General features: G+C 41.7%; 1 protein-coding gene across 2 annotated transcripts in view; it reads right to left on the reverse strand.

Moving 5' to 3' along the window:
- Positions 1–15,317, reverse strand: part of LOC115049965 (matrix-remodeling-associated protein 5) — a 28,915-nt gene that overhangs the window by 3,055 nt on the left and 10,543 nt on the right. Inside the window, exons 4-15 of one of the 2 annotated variants that reach the window (XM_029512637.1) lie at positions 9,454–9,583; positions 8,619–8,857; positions 8,062–8,213; positions 3,903–7,031; positions 3,430–3,689; positions 2,705–2,942; positions 2,391–2,591; positions 1,725–2,243; positions 1,416–1,587; positions 911–1,177; positions 678–804; positions 242–322 (exon numbers count right to left, since the gene is read on the reverse strand). In XM_029512637.1, the coding sequence (XP_029368497.1) occupies positions 242–322; positions 678–804; positions 911–1,177; positions 1,416–1,587; positions 1,725–2,243; positions 2,391–2,591; positions 2,705–2,942; positions 3,430–3,689; positions 3,903–7,031; positions 8,062–8,213; positions 8,619–8,857; positions 9,454–9,583 (5,515 nt within the window). Of the gene's footprint in view, positions 1–241; positions 323–677; positions 805–910; positions 1,178–1,415; positions 1,588–1,724; positions 2,244–2,390; positions 2,592–2,686; positions 2,943–3,429; positions 3,690–3,902; positions 7,032–8,061; positions 8,214–8,618; positions 8,858–9,453; positions 9,584–15,317 lie in introns of both variants that reach the window. The other variant, XM_029512636.1, reaches the window with a different exon arrangement.

Below are 15,317 nucleotides of genomic sequence, written 5' to 3' on the forward strand. Positions count from 1 at the left end.
GTGAACATCTGTTTGCTACGTCAACTTCAGAGGTGTCAGCGAGTCAGTTACAGCGTGTTCTGCACCCACCAAGAGGCAGGAAATAAGAGGCTTTAAGATGCACCACGACACTGGCGTCTCATTAAATTAAAAACATGTTTACGAGAACAAAGTCATAAAATGGCACTGGTTGTTTAATGGTTATTGCAAATTTAATGAACTGTTGTGAATAATTTCAGCACGCTCCCAGAAACCACTGTACCTGAAAGTTTTCTCCAAACGTAACCCTGGTCTGGGCAGTTGTCACATGCTCGATTCTGGGAGCGGTCATCAACACCTCCACCTGATAGTGAAAATATACGCAGAACTTTTAATGTGATAGAAAGTCAAAAATTCATAGACAGAAATCAGTCAGGTATCTATTATTGAGTGAGATCTAGCTACCTTTGCCAGAATATATATATATATATATATATATATATATATATATATATAGCAGTTCTTTTCTTAAGTTCCTAGTGATTCCTGAGGGGAATCAGCACATGAATATATGTTTGTGTTCTAAATAATATTGAATTTCATGGTCTTTAAAGATTCCTTTGGACTAAATGTTTCCTTTGCCAAAATATTAAATGCTGACGAATGGAAAAGAGTTGGCAGTAAAATGAGCATGCAGTTGTTATCTGTCCTCTTCTTACCTGGAAGAGCTCCATGTCCTCACCATTGGGCCGCTGAAAGACACACACATAATTTCCACCATCTAGTTCTGTTAGCTGAAGAATCCTCAGAGTCCCATTATGGAAAACTTTAATTGGTCTCTCTGGACTGTGGGCAGACGGATGAGAAAGCAATGATGAGATAAAAGCAGTCACTCAAGTTTAAATGCACTTTCAATCTTTTCATGCAACTCTAAAAAAAAACAAGCTGCAACCTGTATCGATGCTCCATGATGGTCTTTGAAGGAAGCTGCCAGATGGTCCCTCTTGGGGATTCAGTAGACTCTGGGCAGTGGAGGTAGACAGCAGAACCATACATAGCAGAGACAGAGTGTTGGCGAGATGGGACGGCATGCTGGGTCGTTGGAGGAATGGGAAGAGGTAAAGGAGGACGCTGGCGGGAGGAGGAAGAATCTGCCCTCACCTCCAGCTGTACAGTTCTTTTGGCGATTCCAACAGTGTTGGTGGCCAAACACTCGTACCTTTGAAAAGATTGATTGGAAGCTGTTGGTGGAGTCACTGCTTAAGAGCTCAGGCACAGAAGAACATTTTCAACTGTCAACAGATTATTTTGAGCAAACTCTAAATGTATGTTTATATTATTGTGGTACACAACTTCTGATTCTATGCGTAGTATAGCACCTTTTCTCCCAAAATTCACAGACAAGCACATGCGGATAGACAGGGTCACAATAAAACAGACTACCAAAAAGTGCATACCTCCCACCATCAGAGGGCAAAATATTCTTCACATGCAGCGTCCCGTTTGGGAAGACAAAGAGTCTGCGTCCCAGGAACTGTGATGGCTTTACATGGATGCCAGAGGGGAGCATCCATTTCATTGCAGGTATTGGTTCGCCTTTCACGGAGCAGTGGACATACACACTCTTGCCTGGTTAGATGGGATAATATTTGGCTATTTGTCTTGAATACTTGTTTGGACATAGTGAACATTTTGTTGTCTTCTATTCATATCATGAGGATTTTTTTTTTTCTTGGATTGTAAGAATTCAAATTTCTGTACCATACCTGGCTGAATGACCACGGTATCCACTGCTCCTTCACCGATGCTTGGAGGTAGAGCTGCCACGTGGAGATGGTAAGTAATTGTATCGGCACCTGCTGCATTACTTGCTATACATTTGTAGTCCCCTTTGCTGGAGAAATTGGCAGAAGTAATGATCAGGGTTCCATTTTGAAGCAGAGAGATTGGAGAGGGGAGAGTTTGAACAGTCCTGACTTCACGAACAAACGTCCTGTCTGGAAGAATCCAGGAGATTTGGGCTGGTGGTTTTCCAGAAGCAAGGCAATCAAGAGTCATACTTTTCCCCAAGTAAACTGCTATGTCAGTGGACTTGGGTGGTTGGATTTTGGGTGCCTCTGTCTGGACAGCTAAGGTGGTGACCATTCGATCGGATCCATGCCGATTCTGGGCTGTGCAGAGGTACTGGCCTCGGTCCTGAAGCTGGATGTTTTTAATGACAAACGTTCCATTCTTGAAGACTTCAAAACGAGAACCATGCTTGGTGTTGGCTGGGATGGTGGCTCCTGAAAAAGAACCAAAAAGGTAAAATATACATCTTTCCACCTTTGAGTGTCAAAAAATACGTAATAGCTGACACATCTGACGCAGGTGCCAACAAGCTGAAAGCAACATATATACGGTGTCTACCTTTTCATCATTTCATCGCTCACCTGTAGAGACTTTGGTCCATGCAATAGTAGGTTCAGGAGTTCCTGTTGCTTTGCACGGCAGGAAGACATCACTCTCTGCGAGCACTGAAACACTAGCTGTGGTAACCGTAGTGATGTGCGGCTTCGTCCCGTGATTTCCAGCTCCAAAGCCCCATGAGAAAGGTGGGACAGCTGTTGGCCTCTGGGAGCTGATTCTTCCAGCTACAAAATTGAACAGAACACAAAAAACATTATCACTATGACTGGGTAAAATTTAGCATTAATTATGAATACGTGGCCAATATCTGTGCACCTCCCTCCAATAGGCCACCGACCTCCATGCAGTACCCCATCGGTGGTGGGGTGGTGAGTGTAAGGGGTTGACTTTGCAGAATTTGGAGGCTGCAGTTTGTAAATGGTGGAATTGGTGGCTGCTGTTGGTTTGGGGGTGTAGGGTCTGTGCGGTGATAGGGGGTTTGGTCTGGGGGTGACACGGGATGGAGGATTGCTGTAGTTTATGCGAGGCCTGGGTGTCACCATCCTCCCTAGCTGAGCGATGCGACTGAGCTGTGCCTGAAAAATTCCAATAAAAATATACTTGAACTCATTAAATGTTGTCCTGTTGGTCTAAATTTTTGATAAATACACACTAAGTTTAGAAATTGTTTTTGCATTGACCCCTCAGACGAAGAATGAACAAAGCTACGTCTTTAACTAGCTCTGCATGCAACATTGTGATTGTTGAGTCATAATTTCCAAACTATTAATCAGGTTGCTGCAGATGTCTTTCTGAAATTAAGATTTGAATCAAACCTTTATATGATGCAGCAAAACAAATATGCAGAAAAAACATAAATGGCATCGGCAATTTTTTCACTTTGGCAACATGCTTTTTCTTCACCGGAGGAACATAGAAGAGAATAAGAGCTAAGCTGACCGTCCCTGACTGACATCATCAATTCAGGATGATTTGGATCCTAATTCTGCCCCGAAATTAGCTGAAAAAGTGTCCCGTGAAAACTTTAGTTGCTATAGAGCTCTCTCTGAACTGTCATTGTACCTGTCTGTATCTGTTCCTCAGCCTGGACAGAAACATCTGATCCCTGGTCTGGGTCCTGCTGCCCGTGTTATGATTTTGATGATTATGATGTGACCCGGGGGGATAATGGAGCGTGACCATAGGGTTTACTGTTGTTCCAGAAACTCTGGGTTTCACCGTTTCAGCTGTGATCTCTGGTCTGTTGGTGACAATGGGGCCTTGAGCCCTGGGGTAGGGGAAAGGCCACGGTCGATGGGTGGGCACAGGGTGTGACCAAGGACCTGGGAACAGGGAGCAAACAGCGAGCAAACACTTGATACATTTACTTGTATGTCAAACGTTACTGACATAGCACAGCATACCACTCAACTTAATACTCCTATTTGTTGTTAATTCATTTATCTTTTTTTTTTTTTTTTTTTTTTACACTTTTTCTAAATCTTATTTCAGAACAGCATTTTATGATGAAATCATTGCGCAGCAGCTTCATTTACCTTGCTTTGGATAAGGAAACGGCCTTTGCCCTGGCCAGGAAGGATAGACGGGATAGAAATGAGGATGATTGTGTGAAGGCCATTGGGAGGTCGGGGCAACTCTGGGAGGCTGGGAATGCCTGCCTGGATGCACTTTGGCCTGACTCCCTGTATTCCTGTCTTGGTTTGTGTGTGTCTTCTTGGAGGTGGTAGTCTGCCCTCTACCCTGGTTGCTCTGATGGAGCCAAGGGTGAACTGGCTCCATTATGGGGAAATTGTGGATCTCAGGTTTCACATTTGGTTTATTTACATCTTTACCTTCACTCTGTGCAACTTCTACCTCTGTTCTCTCGCTGGTTGACTGTGAAGTGCTGACCTTGGAAGAAGAGGCTCTCTCTTGAGTTTGTGTATTTTCTTGTAGAGAAATGTTCTCCTGTCTATTGTAGCTTTGTGTAACTGCAGATTTTTTTGTGTCCTTCTCATTCCCTTCTTTGTCTGCTTTGTGTCTCTCTTGGTGGTCCATTGCTGTAATTATTTCACTCTCTGCAAGATTTTTATTGTGTCTGCCTTTTTCATCTATTTGTGTTCTGATCTCAGTTGTCTGTCGGTGTTTGTCCTTTTCATATTCACTCCTTTCAGTTGGATGAGGAGTACTAACTGTCTTGGGAGTGACAATTGTGTTTGGATCAGGCGTTTTGTGCCCACCTGGAGAGTTACCTACATCTGGCATTCTTCGTACAACTGATGGAAATGTGGTAAATGTGGGGTCAGAATCCAGAGTGTTATGAAGAGTTTCACTGTTTAAATTTACTTTGGTGTCCAAACTGTCATTATCCTCATAGTTATATTCTTGGTAATATTCATCCTCATCTTCCTCTGTATTATACTGGTTTTCCATAGTGGTTGGAGCAGGTGTTGTTGTTGTTGTAGTGGTAGCAGTAGTAGTTGTGGTCGTTGTGGTCGTTGTTGTGGTTGTCGTTGTTGTGGTTGTGGTTGTTGGTGTTGTGGTTGTGGTTGTTGTTGGTGGAGAAGTCGTTCGGGGCTTATTTGATGGGTGGTTCAGAGGGTATAGATGCGGGTGGACTCTTCTAAATGGAGGCTTTCTACGTCTATATGGGGGCCTTCTCCTGTTTGGCCGACCAGGAAAAAGGTTGTGGTTCGTTCCTCCCTCTCCAAAATGTTTATTTTCAGACTGATCAACTGGCTGTGCCATTCCAATACCAGAAGCCTTAGTGATAGCTTGGGGTTTTTCTGTAATCCCAATAACATGATCAAGAGATGGTGCCATAACTGTCGGAGGTTCTGTCTGTAATACCACTGGCAGACTTTCTGATATTTCAGAGTCTTTATCAAAATTTTCTTTAATGTCTTTTTTTGAATGGGCCTCTGACCTAGCTTGCGTGAATGTCCCGATATCATTGGGCTCTGTAGCAATAATAAAGGGGGTAGTAGTATGGGGTAAGTAAGGCGCAAATTTAGTTACTGTGACGGGAATTGCTGTGGAAGGTTTGAGGGTACTTGTTTGGATTGTTACTGTGCTGGGTTCCTCCAGTGATTGCTCTGTGGCCAAAGCAACACTTGGTTTAGCGTTAGCTTTTGCCAATAGCTCTGCCCAACGATTTGGATCTAATTCCTTAATAGATTTATTGGGTTTTCTTTTTGAATCTTTAATTCTTATCCTCTTGGAAAACCCATTGGGATTTCTTTGCTGTGTCCCTACCCTCTTGGGTACTTGTGTTGCAAAAGGACGTGAAATTTCCTGGTAGTCTTGCCCTGAACCCTCTCCTTCCTCTACACCAGTCGGTAAGAGCAGCTTCTCTTTCTCTGTCTGTGCTTGAGACCTGTCAGAGGCCTTTTCCCCTGTGACTGCTACAATGTGTGAAATCATGTCCACTCCATACAGATTTGAGGCTAAGCAGCTGTACTCCCCCATATCTTCTTGTGACAGCTTCCTGACCACCAAAGTGCCGTTTTCCATCACCTCTGCTCTTCTTGTCTTTTGCGTTGGGAGGAGAATTTGATTCTTGGGGAGGTACCACAGAGTTTGGCTTGGCTGAACTGAAGTCACATCACAATGAAGAGCTAAAGATCGTCCCTTTTCAACTACCATTTTCTGACCATTGAAAGCAGTGGGTCCAAGTGAAAGTTCTTTAATTGTGAGCCTCAACGGCATCAAATCCACACCGGCTTTGGTTCTGATCATACAGTGGTAAAGGCCTGAATCAGACAATGTGGCATTTAAAATAACGAGGTCTCCTCTTTCAGAAATTTCAGTTTTATCATTTGCCTCTTCCATAATGGACAAATCTGGAAGCATCCACTCCACTTTCACTTCCGGATTTGAGGTGATGACACTGCACTCCAAGCGAACCTTTGAACCCTCGAGAGCTGTCTGAATCCTCCCAGCTGCCCCTCTGCGAATCAGTGCCCAGGAACTAGCAAAGTCACTGTCTTCCTCTTGTCCTCTGTGACCGTTGAGGCGCTTGGAAATTAAAGTAGTGAAATCCATCACCAGTTTCTTAGTTGTTGTCTGTTTTCTGTTGAGCCTCAAAGTAACACGTGGTTGAAGTAGCCATGAGGGCTCCGCTTCCAAGTGGCCTTTTAGTTCTGTAAAATATGGTGAATTTTCATTTACAGCCTGGGTATATTGATAGGTTATTTTACTTGCATTTCCTCTCTGCTGGCCTCTCTCCAAGATAGCAGGGCTTTCATAGTAATATGCAACCAGTTGCCATAGATTTTGCAATGTCTCCCGATCAATTTCACATTCAAGGACAGTCGCAAGTGATACATTGACATATAACTCCCCAGGTGAATGTGAATTTGCAGTCCAAGTCATAGGTGAATGGTCTCCCGGATGGCGCACATCACATGCTACATGAGCTTGGTTTCCATGACTGTCAGAGAGGACAAAAGTCAGCTGGCCCAAAGGTTTTTCAAAGTCACGGGTATAGGGAAGGTCAGGTTCTGCTTCAGATTCAGCCCACACCGGATTGTCCCATTGTTTGAGAGGGGAGCGAAGAGCTGGCCGTTCACAGGTCAGCTTGCCTGGAGTCAACCCCAATAAGAGAGTCCCATTTAAAGGTTGAGGAGAAGAGCACTGGGGACAGGTCTCACTAGAGCCACGTTCCCTCTTGCACTTTATTACACCTGGGAGAAAGGGGTGGGGGAAGGAGGGGTGGGCAAGCAGAGGTAAAAGGGCAGGACAAGAGAGTATGATGGAAAGAGTTCAAGGAGTTGGAGAAGAAAATGAAGAAAAAGAAAGGAGAAAAGGAGAAAGACATGGAAGGAGAGGTGACAAAGGTGAAAAACAGAACATGAATTGGATCAGACGATAGGGACTTCAGAAAATTCAAATGAAATTTCTTCTTTATGCATTTTAGTCTAAGTTCATGACCCACAACTCTTTTTTAAAACAAACTGGCTGTAAATATAATGATATATCATAAACTCCTGTGTTGAACAACTAGCATATGGCGCTGGTTAAAGATTATTTGAGAAAATGTCACAAACAATGAAAGGAAGCACATGTGTTATGAATAGGAATAAATAGGAGCGTAAGGAAAAAGTAAACCATTTAATTACATTGCATATGGAGCAAATGCATTCAATTTATTGTGTCCTTCATATGCCGTGCAATAGCTGAATGGCAGACACGCAACATCTTCTGTTAGTACTACGTTCCACTTCAGGTCACACACACTTGTACCACCCCCAGATATGCACAAATTTTAAGTCTACTTGAACAGATTGAAAATATAAGGAGATGTTAGAGCCACTTATTAAGATGAGTCTTATGCTAATGACCAGAGTGGATATTTAAATCTGCATTCACCAGACACAAATAGTGGCTCCATATCTCCTGGGCGTGTTAACTGTTTCCTAACAAATCACCATATGTAAACACATAAAAATATATTTCTACTGAGGCTTTTTTCCTAAAGAAGGCCTGTCAAGTAAGCCTCCATCGAGTAAATAAGGTGGTTCAACAGCTTGAGCCCACTGTGTAAATGGGGAATGGATGGTTAACATGTTTGTGAGATGATGATATTTGAATGGAGTATTATCATTTCACTTTACTTCACTTACACAGTAAACAATGCTGTTTTTAAGGCATCTTAAAAAAAATCCTTCCCTTTCTTACAAAGATTTACATGGAATAAGTTTGGAGTGCTCTCACCATCATGGCTGGAACTCCATTCAACCAACCAGTGAAGTTGGCAGTCGCAGGTCCAGGGATTACCATGGAGAGAGAGAAGCTCCAGCCTGGGGGCCATCTTCAGCATGTCTGCAGGCAGCTGCTCCAGGAGATTGTCTGACAGGTGTAAGTGTCTGGGACAAAAAATATATATATTTTTTCTTTCTCCATTTATTGGTCTTCAGGGGAATAAGGCCAATTCTTGCATGCGGTATGAGTTTTGCATAGAAACAAGATTAGAGAAGAGAAGTTAAAGTTGATCGATCTGGTGAAAAGGCAAAATCTTTCTGTGTAACATAATTCCTGCCATATGCCATTTCCTCCCACATTTCCGACACCTGTGGCTTATAAACAAGTGCGGCCTATATATGTACAAAACTGTTTTTCTCTTTAAATTTAGCGAGTGTGGCTTATAGTCAGGTGCGCTCTATAGTCCGGAAATTAAAGTAATCAGTAACACTTTAATGACCAAAGTATTGTAAATTGACTGTTCAATTTCCAAAACCAAAGAAAATGTTGAGTATTGTTTGATTTCTTACCTGAGTCCAGAGGTCCAGAAGCTTCCTAGTAGTGATACTGTTATGAAGGTATGAGGGTGGATCTCTTTTAGGAGGTTCCCCTCCAGCTGCAGAAGTTTCAGGGAGGTCAGGCCAGAAAAGGAATAAGGCTCTATGAAGTCTATTAGGTTATGATCCAGGTGGAGACGGACCAAACCAACAAGACCCTCAAATAGACCCGAGTTCACCGATGTTAGCTTGTTGTAGCTCAGTTTCAAGATCTGGGAAGAAAAGAAATTGGATGATACTCACACTTGTGAAATTACTCTTTAGCATAATTATTAAATAATTCAGTTATTGTCTTAAACATAATTATCAACTGAAATGAGAATCCTAATTTCTTAAGATTAGAGTTAATTGGAAATATCATTGTTCCAATGATTTATGGAGTAAACCCGGAACAAATACATTTTGTGATTGTTTTCACACCTATTGTATTGACATGGGTCTAGTTTCTGACTGGACCCATCTGCACCCAACAAGACTCCCTGGATTTTTAGTTGAGGAGTCGATTTGGCTGTTTGCAGGTATTCTTCTGCTGTTGGCCAGTCCCATTGTCAATTCTTATATATTTGCTTTTACGCATATAATTTTCTGTGGCTTGTGGTTTTTTTTCTCCATAGAAAGAGATAATGACTTTTTCCTTACATTTAATAATAAATATTTACTCATTTACATTTAGTTTTATCTTTAGGTCCAATGCCCAGCAGCACAGAATGTTCAGTCAGGAGTTACATGAAGCAGCTTATTTAGTTTATCTTCATCCTGACCCAAGCAAACTATTTAAATGATAGCACAGCATTCACACACAGATTACCTGTACCGATCGTAGGCTGTAAAACGCCCCAGGGTGGACTGTGTTGATGTCATTGCCATGCAGCATGAGCATTTCCAGTTGCCGTAGTGACCTGAATTCTGACCCGTCCACCTCCGTCAGGCTGTTATAACTGTTAGAGAAGAGAAGATAAACAGGACCTGTTGCCAGAATGACGGAGGAACTGAGAGTCACCTGGGGGTCAGTGGGAAAGGAAGCTTAATCACTTAGTGTGTTTGACCTTTTAAATAATGAGAAAAAGTAGGAATGATGTGTGGAGGTAAAAAGGGATGACAGAGAGACCCTGGTCAAGCTTTGAGCCCCTAATGATTGCCTGGTTTTTTAAAGATCACCATGTGCAGGGCTGAGGAAACACAGCCTACTTAGATGGCACCATCATATAATAGATCCTGGCCCGACATATGTTTTAAAGTACATGATACACTGGGCCTTTTTATAATACTTCCTCCCTCATAAAACATATCAGCAAAAATCAGCAGGGGTCCACGTGAATGGAGTGCTGGTATTTATACCTGTCATCATAATGCATAGACTTAAATAAATGTTTCTCAGAGGTTTTAGATATTGGCAGACATACCTCCAAGACTCACACTGACTGCCAAGTACCGTATAGAACAGTAGATGCTGGAGCAGAAAGTGTTATTTATCAGAGGAATAGTCTGCAACAGAGCCCACAGGCTGTTGGCAGGGGCTGATGGTGCTTTGCAGAGTTGATTATATGGGAGTTAGTCCGGCAGTATTGGCCAACAGGGCCGGCTATCCTGAAGTGAGTTTCTCAACTATAACATTCCCTGGCTGAAGTTAGCCCTGCCCAATTGAACACATATGGGAAATACTGGAGCTTGGATTCATTGCCTATCATAAAAAAAAAAAGCTAGCTAACAATATATCATCTAGTAGTCACATTCATCCACATTGTCTTTCTGTGTCATGGGTGTACATATCTTATGCATATAGTCTAGGATTCCCTGAACTTTGGACCCTGGCCTCCTTTGTGCTTGCTTCAATATCATAACAAAAGCTGCTGCATTCCTCCCTTATGGAGGAGTTTACGGCTTCACGGGGCAAACATGAAGGCAGTTTGAAGGTTTTCTGAGACTATTTTGATTTGTAAATAATCTAAAACCAAGACATTCAACAACAACAAGTTGATGGTTATAAATGAAGTATGGAATATGCAAAAACCGATGAATGGAAAGATTAAAAATAACTAACAGTAAATGGCTATTTATGAAAATAGTCACTTATTAGTTTCCGGTGAGCAAGTAATCAACTATATAGCTCCATATGGCACAACCAAAGTCAGCTTTGCTGCACAAGTTTTATTTGATGTTGGGCCCTGAGGCGTAGGTTGTTAAGTTTGACTCTGCCCAATTAAACTTGAAACCGTGCAACCAAAAATACATCTGTAATTGGATCTTATTATCTTTTGATCTGTTGTGATTAGCCAATTCTGTGGGAAGTGCATGCCTTTAATTTCAGCTTTATTTGTCTGTGCTCTCTCTTCTTGAATCATTGCATTGCAAATTATTGAAATCCTATTGAAGCCATACTTCACTGTGCCAAGAGTCACGCTGGCTACATATTAGTAACTCATTTCCAAACGACCAATAATCTTTGTGTTTTGGGGATTGTTTTCTGTAGGTAGTCTACATAATTTTCCATGCCACTCACTGGTCAATCTGCACAACATTTCTTCTGACAGAGAATGGAAACAATTATTAAAGCGATTTCTTTTTGAATTCAAACAGCACTGCTTTAAACCCAAACTAAAGGGAAACATGCCCAAGAGAATAAATACCACTCTCCAAACATGCTTGGCATGAACATTTGCATTAGGAACTAAATCCCCCTGGTCTGGTCCCCATTTGGCAGGGTGGTCTGATGTCTAGGAAGTTGGCTCCCTAAAGGTTTGGTTACTCTCCATAGGTCTGCTTGGCAGCTGAAGAAGCTGAAACTGCAGCATCAGTGTGTTGATTCTTTGCAAATGGCTGTTTGCTGCGCTCCACCTCTCTGACATGCCACTGGCATCCACATAAGTTCCACTCCTTCAGGGGCATGTGGGGCATTCATTTTGCCTTCAAAAGCTATCATCTAATTCCCTCATGACATTTTAAATAAAAATAGGAATAGCAACCATAACTGGTAGAGTTAGTTTTTTTCAGCTGCAGCTATCTGGCTCAATACAGCTGTCTGGTTAATCTTTCTACCTGAATCAGAAAAATCTGAGAAAATGTTGAACTTTGAACTTTGTCCTGGGGAAAAAAAGTCTCTTCCTGCAGCAAATAAAATAAAGCAACAGTATTGTTCTCTGGGATGGAGCTAGTTAGTATGAGAAAATACAGAACTAACTTTGCTAAGTTAACATACTTGGACATACAAGGTTTTGAGTTTTGAGATTTATCCATTACTGACTCGGGAAGAGCGAGTGCACCGCTATACGTATCTGTATCTGTTCAATCAGAGACATATAAGACAAATTTATAATATTATTTTTTATTATTTAAATATTTCTCATTGAATAAAAACTACATTAAATTGATTCTGTATTCCTCCTCAGTATTGTCGTTATTGTCAGAGAAGCAACTATGTTTCCATGACAACAATCAACTGTTACAATAGGCGGTGTTTTGACAAAATTAACAAATAGACTAAATTAGTTGAGACATGTTTCAGGGTAACTTTCACCTCCAAGGAGGATTGAACAGTGAGGGTTAAAAAAGCCGAGGAAAAGACGACATGCAGGGCTAACGTCAGGAGAGGTGGGACTATTTTTATTGGATAATATGTATTTCTGATTAAATTAAAACTACATGAAATAGTTAGATAGTGTATTCCTCTCTCATATTTCCATTATTGGTATTTATAAAAGCAATACATCACTTTAGGGCAGACCTGGGCATTGTCCGGCCCGCATGATGGTTCTTTCCGGCCCTGCGAGGTAAAAGTCAAACCACACCATTTTACCCATGGGACTAAAACAGCATTGTACGCCCCCGGGCCACATATGGCCTGTCTAAGGTTAATTGGAAATTACAAAATAAACATATTTTCTAATTTCACCTCATGCTGCATTTCTTTTATTTTGAAGTTGTTTTTTATTCACGTTCAGAATGACGCAATACGTATATCAAAACGTGTGCATGATTGGATCGTTGTCACCAGCAGGTCACAAGACGACTTTAGCCCTCAAAAATGTCTGCTCCTGCTAAAAAAAGAAAGGTAGATGGCTCTACCTACATCTGTGAACAAACATTTTCAATGATGAAGTTTACGAAATCCAGGTATCAATCCTCTCTCACTGATGAGCATCTGTCAGCTGTGCTTCGCATCTCCACCTCAGACATTCAACCTGACTTCGATGCACTCGTTGAAGCCCAGCAGAGACTAGATTTCTTTCACTGAACAAGAAAAAAGAACTTAGAAAACACCAAATGAGGTGGTTAGACTACAAAGGCATGTAGGCATGTAAAGGCACCAACCAGTGAACTGGGACGGTTTCTTTGGAAGCCTTTTTCTCAAAATCACAGTTCAGTGATGTTCAGTGACAGTTAAATATGATGTATCTTGTTTGGAGTACAAAAACAATATCGTGATGTCTTTAGAATGCTAAGAACCTCTTTCCAACAGTATATGAAACTCAAATGTGTTTTGGAGTGAATGTGACTGAAAATGTTCATTAATATGAGTCACAAATGGTAAAAAAAACTTTCACATTTTGTTTACCATTTTTTGGGGAAATTTGATTGAATAAATGACATTTTTTGTCAGGCAACCTCACTTTTTCATTGCTTAACTATAACATATACTCTTACCAGCTTGTCAAAACAATGCTATTTACTGCTTTTTATAAAGAAATACAATTAATCTTATGCAGAATTGAGTTCAGCCTTTTGGTCCAGCCCTCCACAATATTTTCTGTTTCTCATGTGGCCCCATGGAAAAAATAATTGCCCACCCCTGCTTTAGGCTGTCGTGGTGTATTGCTTAAATGTCCATGTGTCCAACCATCTACATTATCTTCGTATCTGTAGGGGGCGGGACTTAAATCGGAAGTGGGCGCAGTTCATACGAAAGTTGTTTTTAAAGTTTGAAATTGATATGCGTTGGTCAGAAGTTGCTATATTTATTGTAAGCCTCGATATATTTTTATTTACAGCTTAATTTATACTGCACTACAGCAAGAGGAGCGAGCTGACCGGAAAAAACCTGACCCGGTGAAGAAACAGTGAGATTGAGAAAAGAATTAAATCTTTACCACATACGATTTGAAACGTTTGGGGTATAAAAAGCTATTCTAAAATGCTGATGTAGCCTCACTTTTTATCTCTATCGGGTTAAATGCTGATGTAGCCTCACTTTTTATCTCTATCAGGTTAAATGCTGATCTTACCGGCGGACTCCATCAGGTAGTTGGAAATATGATGTGTGTCACCTCCGGTGTGTCAACCGATTTGGTTCCCACCAAGTTCCTGTTCCCCTTTACGCTGATTTACTGCTGAGTCGTGCGTAGTTGCTAAGTTACCGTGCGTACTTAAAGAAGAAGCGCAAATAGAAACACAGCTGGGTGTACGGAAAGCGAAATGGAACAAGCCAATGTGTAGGTTAGTGGTATGGTATTTATTATATAACAAAATAAATTGAGAATGCATTTGTTCGGTCATTGTTTGTGTAAATGGATGCCAGCTAGCATAGCTGTGTGAGTGTAGCCTACGTTAAGTAAACCTCCCTGCCGGATCAGTTACACTAGTTAGTCGCTTCGAAATGGACTGCTAGCTAACTGGTTAGCATGCTCGACTGACGGATTGATGACATTATTTTTGACTTATAACGTTACTATTGCTTACCGTTCATTTGGAAACGGACAGAGCGCCTGCGAATGACATATTTCTGCTCCTCGGAAACACCCGCCGGATAGTGTCCATATTTTTCATAATTCACGAACTAACGAACGAAGTTTGTCCATTTTACCATAATGAACATACATTCACATGACAAACACTCATCCTGGCCGCCCTTTGGGAAACTGGGTTGGGAATTAGTTTATGTCCTGGGTTAGTTCCAAGTAAGTGCATGATTTTTGCGAAAGTCAATGATCCATTCAATGAACACTTAAAATATTTTTTCCCCGAAAGCCTACACATGATCTGTTATCGCTTGCACGACATACCCAGAAAATAGGCTATAGGTCTACATAATTATCATTGATCGATCAACCAGTTAAACTGTAGCATATACACAAGAAAAATTCAGCAGCAAAGCATGGCATTTATTTACTCATAAGAGTTATGAACAAGTCAACAGGCGTGGACTCCGAGCTAAGAAGAAGAGGTCACGTGGGGTGCTGGAGCCAATCCCAGCTCACTTTGGGTTCTACGTCACCAGGGTTAGGTCAAGTGACGTAAATGTGAAGTGGTGAAGTAGCGCAAATTTATGTTGCAACTCGACCAGCGCTGTGGCGCAGCGGCAACGCTGCCGCCCCGCACCTAGGTGGGAGGGGTTCGATTCCCGGGTAGGGTAGGGTATGTGAATGTACGATGTAATGTGTAATGTAATATAATGTAATGTATGTAACCCCGGGGTTAGTGATGATAATGTTAATATGTATACATGATGTAACAAGTGATATGGTTGTATGATATACTGTAACCTAAATGTATGTAATATGTATGTGAAGGTCCATTCCCGGTGTGGGCACCTGAACGTGTCTACGGAGTTAATTGGTTGCGAGTAATGGACTGGGCTAATGCGGATACGGCGCCCCCCCCAGGACCTAGGCCGAACCACACCAGACGGGTGACGGCACCCCTCCAGGAACGGACCGAGACCAGACAGGACGTCCACAG

Source organism: Echeneis naucrates, chromosome 10 (assembly GCF_900963305.1).
Source record: "Echeneis naucrates chromosome 10, fEcheNa1.1, whole genome shotgun sequence".
Classification (NCBI taxonomy): domain Eukaryota; kingdom Metazoa; phylum Chordata; class Actinopteri; order Carangiformes; family Echeneidae; genus Echeneis; species Echeneis naucrates.